Source organism: Protopterus annectens, chromosome 2.part0, assembly GCF_019279795.1.
Source record: "Protopterus annectens isolate FY-2018-M chromosome 2.part0, PAN1.0, whole genome shotgun sequence".
NCBI classification, from domain to species: domain Eukaryota; kingdom Metazoa; phylum Chordata; order Ceratodontiformes; family Protopteridae; genus Protopterus; species Protopterus annectens.
The window spans coordinates 1131375166-1131389861 of NC_056728.1; the positions used below are offsets into that span (position 1 = coordinate 1131375166).

At 38.4% G+C, this 14696-nt stretch overlaps 1 protein-coding gene across 1 annotated transcript in view; it reads left to right on the plus strand.

Moving 5' to 3' along the window:
- FOCAD (focadhesin) overlaps positions 1 to 14696 on the plus strand; it is a 2336882-nt gene that overhangs the window by 351606 nt on the left and 1970580 nt on the right. Inside the window, exon 3 of the mRNA XM_044060381.1 lies at positions 11875 to 11949. Coding sequence (XP_043916316.1) covers positions 11875 to 11949 — 75 coding nt within the window. The remainder of the gene's footprint in view (positions 1 to 11874; positions 11950 to 14696) is intronic.

Here is a 14696-nt window from a genome sequence, read left to right on the forward strand (position 1 = left end):
GTCTTTCCTTAATGAACTTAATGTATGTAACTGGTCAGCTGTAAAACACCTCCCACTTGATGAAGCAGTTACCCATTTTAATAATACATTCCTCCAAATTCTTGAGCGTCATGCCCCCTCACGCTTAATTAGAACAAGAACCAAAGCTGCCCCATGGCTTTCTAAAGAAACCAAGAAAACAATGCTATTAAGGAATAAACTATGGGCAAAATGGAGATCTACTAAAAACCCAACTGACCATCAAAACTTCAAACACCTCAGAAATGCTACAAAAAAAACTCACCCATCTTGATAAAAAAAATTATTACCTTCAATATCAACAAAATCAAAACCATAACCCCAACAAATTCTGGTCAGGAATCAAACTGCTCTACACAGGGAATACCAAAACACCTACTCCAGCTAACTTAGCTCAGACCCCCCCCCCCAATACAGTAGCCAATATATTCAACAACTTCTTCTCAGAAACAGTCACCACTCTAGCAAAGGCCATGCCTCCCCCCACCTCCCTTCAGAAGGCCTCTCCTCAAAATAACACCCCCACTTTAAAATTTAATACAGTCTCCACAACCCATATACGTAAGTTACTCTCAAAACTTAAACCATGCACTCCTTCAGCTGACCATCTACCAGCTGAATATCTGCAACTAGCAGCAGCAGAGCTAGCATACCCAGTCTCTATCTTAGTTAACAGAACCATAACCGAATCAACTATTCCTTCCCTCTGGAAAGTCTCCCATATCATTCCCCTGCATAAAGGAGGTATCACGAATGAACTTTCTAATTTCCGCCCTATAGCCTTACTATCATCTCTATCTAAAATTATGGAACGCTGTATACACCAACAACTTTTACACCATCTTTTACATAATAGCCTACTTACAGACTCCCAACATGGTTTCCGACCTTTCCATAGCACGTCCACTGCACTTCTGTCCTTCACAGATACCATCAACAAAAATCGCAATAACAGCCTATTTTCCTGTTCTTTATTTCTTGACCTCTCTAAAGCCTTCGATATGGTTAACCATCAACTTTTACTTGACACTCTAACATCTTTCTCACTTGACTCTTTGGCATTGCACTGGTTCAACTCTTATTTGAAAGGTAGGAAACAAGCTGTCCTATGAGACAGCCATCTATCCTCTCAGCTCCCAGTCACTATCGGTGTCCCTCAAGGATCCATCTTAGGTCCCCTTCTCTTTTCCATATTTATAAGCAACCTGTCTACTTCACTCCCAACATCCACTTGTATACAATATGCAGATGATTCAACTATCATCTGTTCTGCTGCATCTCCAGCTGTACTTCATTCTTCTACCCAAAAAATATTTTCAGCTGCTGAAAAATGGTTCCAAAATATCTGTCTCCTCCTCAACCCCCCAAAAAAAACAAATTATTACTCTTCTCCCCAACCCCTAAGTCTGCCCCTTTTTCCTTTTCTATTGTGTCTAACGATGGCACTATCATTTCACCTGATTGTTCCACTAAACTTCTAGGCTTTACAATAGATAATCAACTAAACTTTGATTACCATATTGACCTAACCATCAAAACAGTTAATAAAAAGATAGGTGCCCTCTATAGACTCAAGCCCTTTCTTACTCCTACCACCAGGGTGTCTCTTGCCCAAACTCATCTCCTCTCTATGTTATTGTATGCCTCTCCATCTCTTATGAACCTGTCAAAATCTAACCTTCAAACACTTGCCATAGCATTGCCAGGTTTGCCTCAGGCTCCCCATTTCGAACCCACCATTGTGTTAATCTCAAGAAGCTCGGCTGGCTAGAACTACAAAATCTTATTCTCCTACATCAACTAGTTATTACCTTTAAAATACTCCATTACCCTACTAATACACCCTTACTTAACAACCTTATTGCCCCTTACAAGAATCTTATTTCACTTTGTTCAGCTAACAAACTACTAGTTGCGACTCTCAAATCACACAATAAAGCTGGTGACTCCTTGTTTACAAATGTTATTGGCGCACACTGGAATAAACTTCCCACAGAACTGACCACTGTAGGCTCAGCACAACTTTTCAAGAAACAACTAAGGAACTATTTCAAATCTCACTGGCTATGTCCTTGCTCTAATCCTGACTGACCTCAGCATTCCTACTCTCCTTACAGTTCTCTACTCTACTCTTCTACTTGTCACTATCACTAGCGCTACCCCCCTCTGTAGCTCACCTTGAATTTCACTTCCATTTTAATTTTCATAAAACACCTTTTTCTCTTTCTACTTGTTACATTTTTACAACCAGTCCTCTATCCTTTCTATTTTAAACCCATATCTTGCTCCCTGCGGAACTTTGTTTCTTAAAAATAGTGCCCTGGCACTAAAAGTTTTTATCATTATTGTAAATACTGTAAATATTTCTATAGACTCGGGTGAGTCACTATTTTCTCTCCTTCAACATTAGTATTATTGCATGGTTAAGATTATAGAACTAGGAATCCTCACTGTTTTGTCTATATTCTGTTGTATTTCCTTCTATACTATTACTAAGCTAATTAGCTCTTTTTTACATGCCTATAATATTTTTATCCTGCTGTGCTGCTTTTAAGTACCTTTTTTATGTTTGGCACTAGTATATAGTGGAGCTTTTCTCCCCGGGCCTCTGCTGAAAATGGACATATATTCAGCCAGACTAGCCCGGTCAACAAATGTAAAATAAAATAAACTTTGAGAGCCTAGTGTTGGGAGATGAAGATGATTAAAAAAGACTAGTAACACTGAAATTAGTGAATAAATGGGAGACTAAAGTATCAGTTACATTTGTGAAATATGGCTTTGCAAGGAAGTGTCTGAGAGAGAATGGGCTTTAGCCGACTTTGTTAAACTTTTGGGGGGGTAGGCTGTGAAGTATATACCCCACTTTATCATTAATGTTTAAAGGATAAAGGAGAAAGAAGTAACTAAGTAAAACAATTTTTGTTCTTTAGTATTTGTATAAAACATTTCATGTTGTAAAGTATATATTCTGTTATAAACTAGGTTTGTATAGTGTGGAGGCAAGGTATTTTAAATGTAGGGGAGGGGGGAGTCTTTTCACTGACTGTGTGTGTTAAAGCTATTTAAGTAAAGAGTTCTTTGCTAGATGTAGGAAATGTATGCTTTATAGTTAAATAAGAAGAAAGGCTGAACAGAAGTCTTTTTTGATCTTTCCAAAGCTTTCAACACTGTTCCCCACCTAGTGCACTTAAAAAAAAAAAAAAAAAAAAAAAAAAAAAAAAAAAAACTCTCCAGTCTAGGCAGTTTTTATTTATCCTTATTTTCTAATTACAGTAAACTCTGTTAACTGGCAACCATGGGGATTAGTAGATGCCGGATAACTGTAATTTCTGGTTGCTTGAGAGTTACTATTAAAAATAGGCTTGACTAATACTGTACCCTATACTATTTGTTTGGTTTGACTTATTCTCAGGTTGGGGACAGAGGGAATTTATTCATATCTTCCTTTTTAAAACTCTAAAAACACAATCTGTTTCTGGGGGGGGAAACAAAGTGAAACACATGAAAATTATACTGTATTTCTTCGATATTTTTTTGCCAGTTGCTTGAGTTCCGGTTAACTGAGAATTTACTGTACTTCTGTAACATACTCCAGGCAGTAAAATGGCACATTGACATCTCATCCATTGTCTGTCTTGCAGTTGGGGTTCCACAAGGATCCATACTGAAGCCAATCCTGTTTATCATCTTTGTTATTGACCTTGGTCTGACCAGTAAGAATGCCTTAGTATAGTACTTGAGCAATTCTGCCATCACCCGCACAAAAAAATAACCTTGATTCCCTTCAAAAACTGACCCAAGAATCCTTCACTTCTATCAAAACTGATGTCAAAACCTCCCAGCTAATCCTAATCCCTAACAAAGCAAAACTAATTCTCTTCACTCCCAAACATTTAGCAATAAAGAAAGCATCCTTCACTATTTATCTCTTCCAAGAGTACCAAAGTAGAACTTGTCACACCAAACTACTAGGCATTTACATAGACAAAGGCTGAACGTTTGGATACCTCATTCAATATATATTAAAAAAAAACAAAAAAAAAAAAAAAAAAAGCTAAGCACTCAATAAGGCAAAACTCTTATCTGTGTAACACTGCATGATGTCCCATCACCAGTACCCTTCTTCCTACTGTTCTCCATGCTGCAGCAATACTGACAAACATCCAGCTAACTCAACAAAACAAACTCTGGCAGTGCTACAACAAGGTTGCAAAAATTGCAGCCAGCCTCCTGCAAGAGAGCACACCACTGTTTGGCCATCAGAGAACTCCAGCGACTTTGAAATACCGAACCAACTCACATACTCCCTGTGATGTCTGCACTGGTCGCCAGTAATCAAGGAGCCTGAATCCTCACCACTGACACTGGAGAGTAACATTCACTTGGAATACGAATGGATACATTCAGTATTTCCAGAAGCAGACCTGTCCCTGCATCAAATACAATTTCCCTTAAGGGCACACAGGGAACACAGACCGGGGACTGGGTTTCTCTCTGTCTCGCTCTATCTCTCCCCAGGTCCAGTAAGGCTTCCCACTGGCACAACTTCAGTGTTAGGTCCTCAGCTGAGTGTCCAAGCCAAGTCCTACACCACTCACTCTGTGAAACCAGTGCATAGTGTCCCTGCCTAAGTAACTGACGCACACTCTTTGAGATTTACTTTTCACACACATGCACCTGGGAAAGGCTGCCACAGATTACCTGCTATGCCACCTTCTGTCCAGACTATAAGGTAGTTTCACTGCTACAGTCGGTTACTATAAGGCTCTTAAAAGGGTATCCAATTATACTGAGTGAAATTAATACTAATTCCAATGGTAATGTTGACCAAACAGCCAGGCTTTGAGTGGCGGCCAGAGTTATCACCAAATATGTGCAAATGCTCTCAAAGCTTAAATATTTTCTAAAAAAAAAAGCCAGCCACAATGAGAGGTTTAAATATATTTAATAATGATTGATAAAATGGCATGAAAATACTAATTATTTATTTACAGTAAACACCAGAGTTGCAGTCACAGGAAATACTGAAAATAACACCACTGGAAAGAGTCGCACAGTTGCAGAAAAATACTCGACTATTCTCACTATATTTTCCTGACTAATCTAAAGAATTACTGTTACTACTTACTGAATAGAGCAAGGTAAGGTAGTGTGGGTGAGTGGTCCTTGTTTTCAGATCAAAGACAGAATGCTGAGAGAAATCTCCTACTATCTAAATATTATTTCTGGCTTACAAGAATGACATTGTACACATGGACCCGCATTGTCCCCCATCACTAGAAACTGCCAGGGTTTAGCACCTATGTGCTACAATACACACTAGACCTCTAAGTTTTATTAAAGCATCTGGAACCCATGAAACAATAAAACCATTCTACTCTTCTTACAGGAGCTACAACCTATTCTCTAGCACAGACATTGCGTCTCTGGCTCCATTCAAAACTGTTCCATTTACTCCCATAAAGTATCAAAAGCCTGGAACTCCACCCCTAAAAGCAAGTCAGGACTGCTCTCTAAAGTCATTCAAACTACAACCAAAATAGGACTTGCTCAGTCCTGGCTCTGTAAGTGTGCTGCACCAGACTAACACATCACTCGTTTAGTCTCATTCCTGCTCAACTTCCTCCATATCATGCTCCTACTTGTACTGTAACTCACCCCCCCCCCCTTTGTTAAAATCCTTCACCCTCAACTACCCTGTCCTCTATTTCACAAATTTAGCTCTGACCAGTATATCAGTTTTAACATATTTAGCTTAGCTTTCTGTTGAAAGTAGCAGCAATATGGCTGTCTTTATATTTTATCATATTTCAAGTGCAGCTCTCCATCTTTTGGAAAATGTAAAGACTGATTTATATTATTGCCTTTCAGATCTTAGTTTCACTCTAGCTATTATTGTTTGTACACTGGAGCCTTTCTCCTTCAGCACCTGCTGAAAATGTGTCCTGACATCCCTGGTAAACAAGAACAATAAATAAAATTAAGTTAATAAAGAAATAATGCTTTAATCTTGGGTTGCTGGGGTGGGGTGTGGGGTGTAAAAGTACAGTTGTATTACATGCAGAATTATAATAATTTCCTTTGCTTTTAGAATGATGAATGCCCTTGGCTTAAGCTATAAATAAACTTTTTTTTTTTTTTTTTTTTTTGTAAACAATTGTGCATGTAAAATAAGACAGAATGATGAAAGCCATAACAAATGCTAAGTTTCTTGCATCTGTGAAGATATTAGCTTGTTTTTTCTAGTAGCAAATGCATTTAGTGTGGAAGTCTGCAGCTGAAGGCAGTTGGCCAGGGGAATTCTGTACCTTCTGTTCTGAGTAAAATTTAAAAAGATTCCCTTGTGCATCTGGAAAGTTGTTACCTGTTTTTCCCTCATTGTTGACTACTTTTACATGAAGATAAGCTATCTGTTTTTTTTTTCCAAGCTGGAAATTATGGGAAGTGTATAAGAGAGAGTCACCTCCCCTACCAGCCTTAATACTTGAATGCATTTAGTAGAACAAAGCACAATTCAGTACACTGGCTACCTTTTAAATAAAACTTTTTTTAGGAAAAGGTGTTAATGTTTTGTGAAAGCATGCAACCTGTTGTTTACTTCTGAGAGGGGAATAGAGATAGGAAAAGAATAGACAGCAATCACTGTAAGTGGTAATGCAGGCTGTAACATGCACTTTAGTATGGGTAACCTTAATTCTAGATTAGGTAATGCCTGTGGGTACAACTGTCAATTTGGGGGATGTTTTTCCTATCTGGAGGATTGAACTTCATTTGATGAAAATGTACATAGTTTGGTGTGTTTGTTAAAATTTAATATGGCAGTGAGGTTTCTGAAAATGTGTTTAGTTTTGTGCTTGGGAATTTCCATTAAAGCAAAAAGTTTTGATAAAAGTGACATAATTTCAAATAGAGATGAGAAGAAACAAGTATATAAAAGAGCAGTCTGCTAAATACTAATGTGTGTATTCAAGATGAAAGTTGGAAATAGCATAAAAAAAACCCACATGTTTAGTAAGTATCATAATGGGTACTTTATCCATATAAATGGCCTTGCAGGTATAAACAAAAGGAAAGAATATTGAATTATATTTAGAAATGCAGAGTGCAAGTAGTGTTGCAGTAGACACATTTAGAAAGAAATGAGCGTGTGAATTTGACAAAGAAATGATTTCAGGGTTAATATTCAGCAGAGAATCCAGGACAAAGGAAAAAGGGATAATACTAACTGCTAGCTCCAATATTGATAGAAGAAGAAGAAAAGACAATAATAGTAGATATGTAAGGGGCTATTGGCAAGAGGGGAGGATTACCCTGGCATGTTTTTGTACTGCCAAAAACTGCTATTATGGAGCGTAAGAATATTTTGGGAGAAATTATCAGCTTTCAGCAGGGAATATTAATTATAGCCGGGGACTGGAAATTAATTAGCAATAGTCGGGATGTATCAAAGGGACCTAGAAGGAAAACCATTAAGAGGGTAGATTTCTGAAGAAATGCATGGAAAATGTGATATGGATGATGTGAATTCAATAGTAGGAACTCACACAGAATCCATATGTTATTCCCCAAGGTACAGTTACTGGGTTCAATGGAATAGAAATTATACCTCACAGTAACATGTACATTTAATTGAAAGCTTTGGCACATACCTAATAACTGTTTTAGATCATACACCTATGAAAAACAATATAGAAGTGCAGGGTAATGAAGTAGACACTGGCACTTCCCCACTTACCTGTTAAAAAGCTAGGAATTTAAGCAACTGATGAAGGAAATTATTTGACAGTTATTAGGGAAGATAGAAATTTCTTTAGAAGGGGATAGGTAGTGACTGGGATAAAATGAAAACAGAGTTTAAAAGTAGAGGAGAAAAAAAGAATTGTATGGTTAAGAAGTAATAGGAATTACATAGAGGGGCTGACAAAGGTTAAATTATTGCAAAATAAGGGGAATCTCAAAGAATAAGAAAAAGGTGCATTTGCAGAGAGCTAAAGAGAAAATAAGAGTATTTAGATAACATGCATTTGTTTGGAAAGATTGCTGTTAAGCAACTATTTTTTGATAACTCCAGAGCACAAAAACTTTTAGCATGATGTCTTAATAGAAAGTTGAAAGTGTTGTCTCCAAATGTAGGGAGCCTTTGACAAGAAAAATATCCAGAGTGGCTATAGAGTTGTTGGAGATATTTCAGAAATTGTTATGAAAATTTGTAAAAAGAAGAGGAATGTGGAAACCAGGAAAGAGCACAAATGAACATATTTATGGAAGACTTAATTATGCCAAGGTTTGAGGAAGATACAACTCGGTAACAATTAATATAGGAGGAGATGCAATAAAAATGCTGTATAACCAGTCTGCTGAGAAGCCTCCAGAAATAGATGGTATTCCTGTGGAAATTGGAAGTTAGGAGGGAAGAAAGTGATACAGATCTGAGAGATTTTGTTTAATATTATAAATAATATATAAATTATTAATATAATATTTAATATTATTGTAACAGGGGGGGGGGGTACCAGCATCTTTGAGTAATCTGTGGTGGCTGTGTTATCCAAAGATGGTAAAGACCGATCAGGCCCAGATTCATACAGACTCCTTTCAATTTTAAACCATGGTAATGAAGTGTTCGTTTACACTAGCTAAAAGAATGGCAAACGTATTGGTAACTGATGATGAACCCTTTTTAGAGGAATGTGAGTTCATTAAGGGATTGTTTTTACACAGAGGTCACCCAGACAAGTTTATTCAGGACCTGGTTACTGAGGTCCAGACTAAAAGATATGGGGGTGTTTATAAACCTATTTTACAAAGCAGTTTGTTCACAAGTTGTCCACTAGAACATTTACCACCAGTCATGCCTGAAGCCTTTGTAGACAAAAAGAAAGTAGACACTTCTATTTCTTTCATCACTAATTATAGTGCTGAGATTCACCTTATCAAGGAGGTGTTTGTCAAGAACTGGAGTATTTTCTGGTGTGACTATGCCTTTCAAGCCAGGTTTGGTACTTTGCCTAGTTTTATATACAGGAGGGGTGATAACCTCAAACGGATACTTGAAACAAAAAAGGACACTCGTGTTAGAGTAGAGGGCCACTTTCAAATATGAGAGTTGCAACATGTGCAGGCACATTGCCACTGGTTCGAGATTCAAAATTGCTGGGTCTTCTTTCTCCACTGTTGGTAGATTTAATTGTAAATCTCGATCGGTTGTTTATTTAGCTTGCTGCCAGTCTTGCCCAGCGTTTTATGTGGGCAAGACTGACAGAGGTTTTAACGAAAGAATCTATGAGCATTTATATTGTATCAGAAAAAACAAGTGTGAAAACGCTTTGGCGAAACACATTAATGACCACCCCCAGCACAGTTTTACTTTTAGGGTGTTAGGACAGGTTCCCTTTGACATCAGGGGGGGTCCTTTCCAACTATTATTAGAGCGTCTAGAAGTGATTTGGCAGCTGAAACTCTGTTCATATAGACCCCCTGGTCTCAATGACAGTGAGATTAGCTTGCATTTTGAAACTCAGAAGTATGCAGAGGTAATTTTATTATTATTTTTTACTCTCATTCTTCATTTATGATTCATTATTTTTTATGTTTTACTTCTTACTTTTCGTTATCAAATCGGTTTCATTTATTATGTTTCATTTTTCTTGGTTTTAAATAATGTTTAGGCACATTTCCATTGACAATTTTCATTTTATTTTGGTCAGTTTGATTTTAAAACACAATTTGTAAAGACCTGACTTTTGTATGCAGTAGCACTTTATGAAGCTTTGAGATCAGCTTTTTCCCCACACATTGATGTCAGCGAGTTTTAACCAGTTTGTTGGTCCATTCAGATGTACCATGTGTTAATTGTGTATTTAAGGAGTTTTTTTTACATTTGTTACCTTTTGATGTTTGTCTGAAGAAGTTCAGTTTTTTTAAACGAAAAGTGGATGTTAATAAAACACTTAATATTGGACTCTTTGCTGCTGGTTCTGCTGACGTGGATTTTGTTTTATTCATTTCAGTTCGTTTCAACATGTTTATATTTTATTTCTTTAGAACAAAGAAAGTACTTATCTGTACATATGTACATATGTTTTTGAAAATATACATTTATGCAACTCAATTATTACAATACAAGTAGGGTACCTATTCTTTATTATATTTGTTGTTGCTTTCTCTTCATAATAGGTTTTAGTGTAACCTGTTTATTTAAGCCAGGGTATGAGTCTGCTTGTAAGCGGATAATCCACTCATACTCCCTGGTGTCCAATCTGTTCACCAAATCCCCACGTCTAATGTTAGAAGTTAAAATATCCATAACACAAAAAGAAAAATAGTGCGATTCATCTGTTTCTTGTATATGTTGGGCTGGAGAGTTTGTAGTTACTTTCCTTCTTATTTCTGACTTGTGTTCTACAATCCTGTCTCTTAGCCTCCTAGTTGATTTACCATGTATTCTTTGGGTTTTGAACTGTAAAGGATGTGATGTCTTGATATGAATTTTATTAACACTGAAGGACGTTTTTGTTTGGGAGCAGATCTACCTCATTGTCTGGGTGGAGATGGCAGAGCGGGTAAGCTGTACCAACCTTTCCCAGGGTGTGTGTGTGTGTGTGTGTGTGTGTGTGTGTGTGTGTGTGAAAATCAAATCTCAGAGAGTGTGTGTGTGTGGCAGCTACTTTGAACAGAGACACAAGGAGCACTGATTTCATAGAGGGGGTGGTGGAGGAGTTGGCTTAGAACACCCAGCTAAGGACTCTGCTCTATAGTGGTCAGTAGGGAGTCTTAATTTGGGTCTGGAGAGAAAGCCCAGGACTGGAGTGTGCATTCCCTGTGTGTTCTTAAGGGAAATTATATTTGGTGCAGAGAGTTGCATTTGAAAATACTGTGAGCAAATGCTCACTGTCGGTGATGAGGATCGAGGGTCCTTGATCACTGGCCCAGACGAGGGAAGTCCTAGATGTTTTATGGCTAATGGGGTTTCCTGAAGAAATGTAGGTCACTTGTATATGAAGTATTCAAAATTCATCTGCAAGAAGGAAAAGGTCTACTATGGTTTCTGAGGCTTTCCAGTTGTCAAGAGGATGATTATGAAGGTTGCCCGCTGTTGCCTCTTTATTTGTAACCATTAGCCATTACTTATAAACAACTATCCTCTGGAGGGATATAGATGGGTGGACCATCATATTAAAGCATTCCTGTAAGTGGATTGTATTCTGCTAAGCACATCCAGACTACAAGGAGAGATGCACAGTCCTAGCAGTTGAAAACTGTTCCAGCGTTCAAGCAATTCCTAAACAGCAACCACAAAGTACTGGTATTTCACCTCAATTTCTTTGAATTTCTCAGTACTAATCACACTCGTCTGTCTGACAAATCCACTAATGCACCTTTTTAAATTCTCTTTGGTCAACATCTACTAGTTTATAAGTATCGTTTATACTGTAGCAGTTGCCTTTCTTCATATGAATGTAATCGAATTAACAAGTGTATATGTAATTGGTAAATCTTTTTAAAAATGTTTGTAATATGTTGGAGATTTTCTCCCCGGGTCTGTGCTGAAACTAGGTTTTTGACTAAACTCAGTCAGACAAACCTGTTTAACAGAGGCAAAATACATAAAAAATAAAAAATGATGGCCTAGTTTACCACTGTTGATCATCTGTGCGTTTGATTTGTGGCTGTCAAGAAAGTGATGTATGTCAAATTTTTCTGTCTGTGATTTAATTCATGTTTCTGTAAATTTTCTTGTAACCTTTCATATTTACCTGAAACTAGATCATGTATTACTTTAGTTTACATGACTCATTCAGGAAAAATGTAAGTTTTACAGAACTACCATTTTTTTTCTCTTCGTACATGTAGGCAGCTGGTCACCTAATTGCAGCTGTATTGAAAGAGAAGGGCTCTTCCGACAAGATTATTCAGTCTTCAAATCAGGTCAGTATTTCACTGCGGCATTAAAGAGCATTTATTTTAGTAGTGTGTTGTTAATATTTATAGTTTGAGTTTGCATCACAGAAGCACACATTTATTTTGCTAACAATGAGGCAGGGGGAATCAAAAACATTTTCACAAGAATAACTAAGACGTTATGACAAATCACTGTTTTGTGTTTTGGACTACAAAATTGTGTAAAACAGTTTGTACATATTTTTGAATGGTTTTCTGAGCGACCGATAGGACCATTTTGCTATTACCATTGGATATTTTTATCTGATAGATAACATACTTAAGACTCTGGCAGTGTTGATGGGGTAGAAAATGATGAATATGTAATAGGCAAATAGCAAATGTGATTGTTTGGTCTTGGAGTAGTGCAAACATTTCCCAGCAACGTCATGTCTGGATTGTAGCAAGCTGGTGTTGTACAAGTGCAACAGAACACTGCATACTGCATTAATTAGACAAAGTTGGATTACACGGCCTTATTAGGTACCAGTAAGGAAAGTGACATACAGATATTGTAAATAACATTATAGGCAAAATAATGTAGAACTGTACTGAATCCAGGTAAATATAGCCAGGGTAGACATATTTGTTAGGCAACAAATATCTGTCTGTAAAACCTGTATGTACATAAACATCTTTTTCTTGGTTTGCATGTGCATTTAGCATTTTGTTTTGTAATGACGGTCTACACATTGCCTTTTTTAGGCAAGGTTCAAAGGACAAAACCACCACCATAACAGATACAAGCATGCAAAATCTGAAGGTAATGCTACTCTATGCTAGAAGTCTAAACCTCAAAATGTACTGTCTCGAGGCACTCCTAAAAATAGAGAACATAGAAATCTGTGCAGTAATTGAGACCTGGTTCAGGACTCCAGAGAGCACCCCTGCAATACCAGGCTACAACTTTTACCACACTTTCAGCCACCAAACCAAGACCGAAACACTAAAGGTGGAGGAGTGTCCATATTCATCAAGGATATTCACACCTCCAGGCTAGTTGCTCAACACAATGCATCTGAAATTCTCCAGGTGCAACTAACACTAGGTAAGACTGCAATCCAATTTGTAGCTTGCTACAGATCCCCTGCCATGCCCCAAGATTCTCACTACACCTTTCTAAACATACTGGAAAAAAATAAGATACAACCAAACACCCTAATACTGGCTGATTTCAACTACCCTGCCATTAACTGAGAAAACTACTCTGGTACCAACACCTTTTCCCAATGGTTCTTGGAGTTCATAAATTCCAACGCCCTGGATCAACTAATCCATTGTCCTACCAGGGGCTCCAGTATCCTAGACCTGGTCATTTCCAGCATGGGAGATAGATGCTCCACACCAGTGGTCACCCCCTTATTGGTCAGGTCTGACCATAAGCAAATCGCCCTTGACAGCCATATACCCACCCCCACCCCCCAGTAAGGAAACCTCCGTAAAAAACTTCTCCAAAGCCAACTTCATGCTAATGCTACTTAAGTCAGAAGTGACAAACTTCATGCACCCATGCAGACAGGAGCTGAAAGTTCGACTGAATCCTACACTAAGGCACTGTACGAGCACATCCACTTGTGCATGAATTGTGCCATCCCAAATAGAACCAAGATGCTCTCCTCCAAAAAAGGACGCCAATCTGGTGGTCCCCTGCCATAAACAAACTATACAACAGGAGAAGGAAACTCTTGCAGAAAAGAGTAAAGTCCCAGGATGCAGAAAACTCCCTTACCAGCCTCAGTAAGAAGCTGAGATCCCTCATAAAATCCTCCAAAGCTAGTTACAAAAATAAAATTGCCAAAGATTCCAAAGACAACCACAAGGAATTCTATAGTTATGTCAGGAATCTAAATGACAATGCTCAGATCTGCTCTGAGCTACAACAAAATGGCATTAAATATACTGATCCCAAGGATATTGCCAGTATCCTGGCAGATTTAGTGCCAACTTCACCACCCTCTCACCCACTAAAGGGCCCATCTCATTACCAAAAGATTGCCAAATTCCGGTAATCACGGCCACACAGGTGGAAACCACACTCTCCAAAGTTAAGACTACAGCATCCATGGGACCAGATGACAACCCGGGCTGTGTACTACATGAACTATAAAATGAACTGGCACCTCTCATGTTTAATCATAGCCTCACCTCCGGCTTTGTGCCCACTGAGTGGCGCACAGCTACAGTTATCCCACTCCACAAGGGGGATCCACTTTGGATCCTGAGAACTACCAACCCATCAGTCTGATGAGCCTGATCCGTAAGGGGATGGAACGCTTTATCATGGAACTTATAAAGAAAGACATTGGCAACCGTCAAACACTTGACCCCACCCAATTTGGGTTCATGAAGGGCTGATCTTGTCTCCTGAACCTGATTGACTTCTTTGAATCAGTCTCCAGAGCTGTGGAAGAGGGTAAGGCGGTCCACACTGCCTATCTGGACCTTGCCAAGGCCTTTGATACCATCCCCCACTCTGGAATCATAGATAAACTTACTAAGCTGGTCATAAATCCCTACGTCACTCGATGGTTTGCCAGTTGGCTTACTGACAGAACCCAGACTGTAAAAGTAGCCAACTCCAAATCCAGCTCCAAACAAGTGGCAAGTGGAGTACCTCAAGGTTCAGTCCTGGGACTGCTCTTGTTTGGTATCTACTTCTCTGAAGTACAGACCCAACACTAAGGGACTTTGGCCAACAAAGTTCGCAGATGACTGCAAACTGGGAGCCATTATTG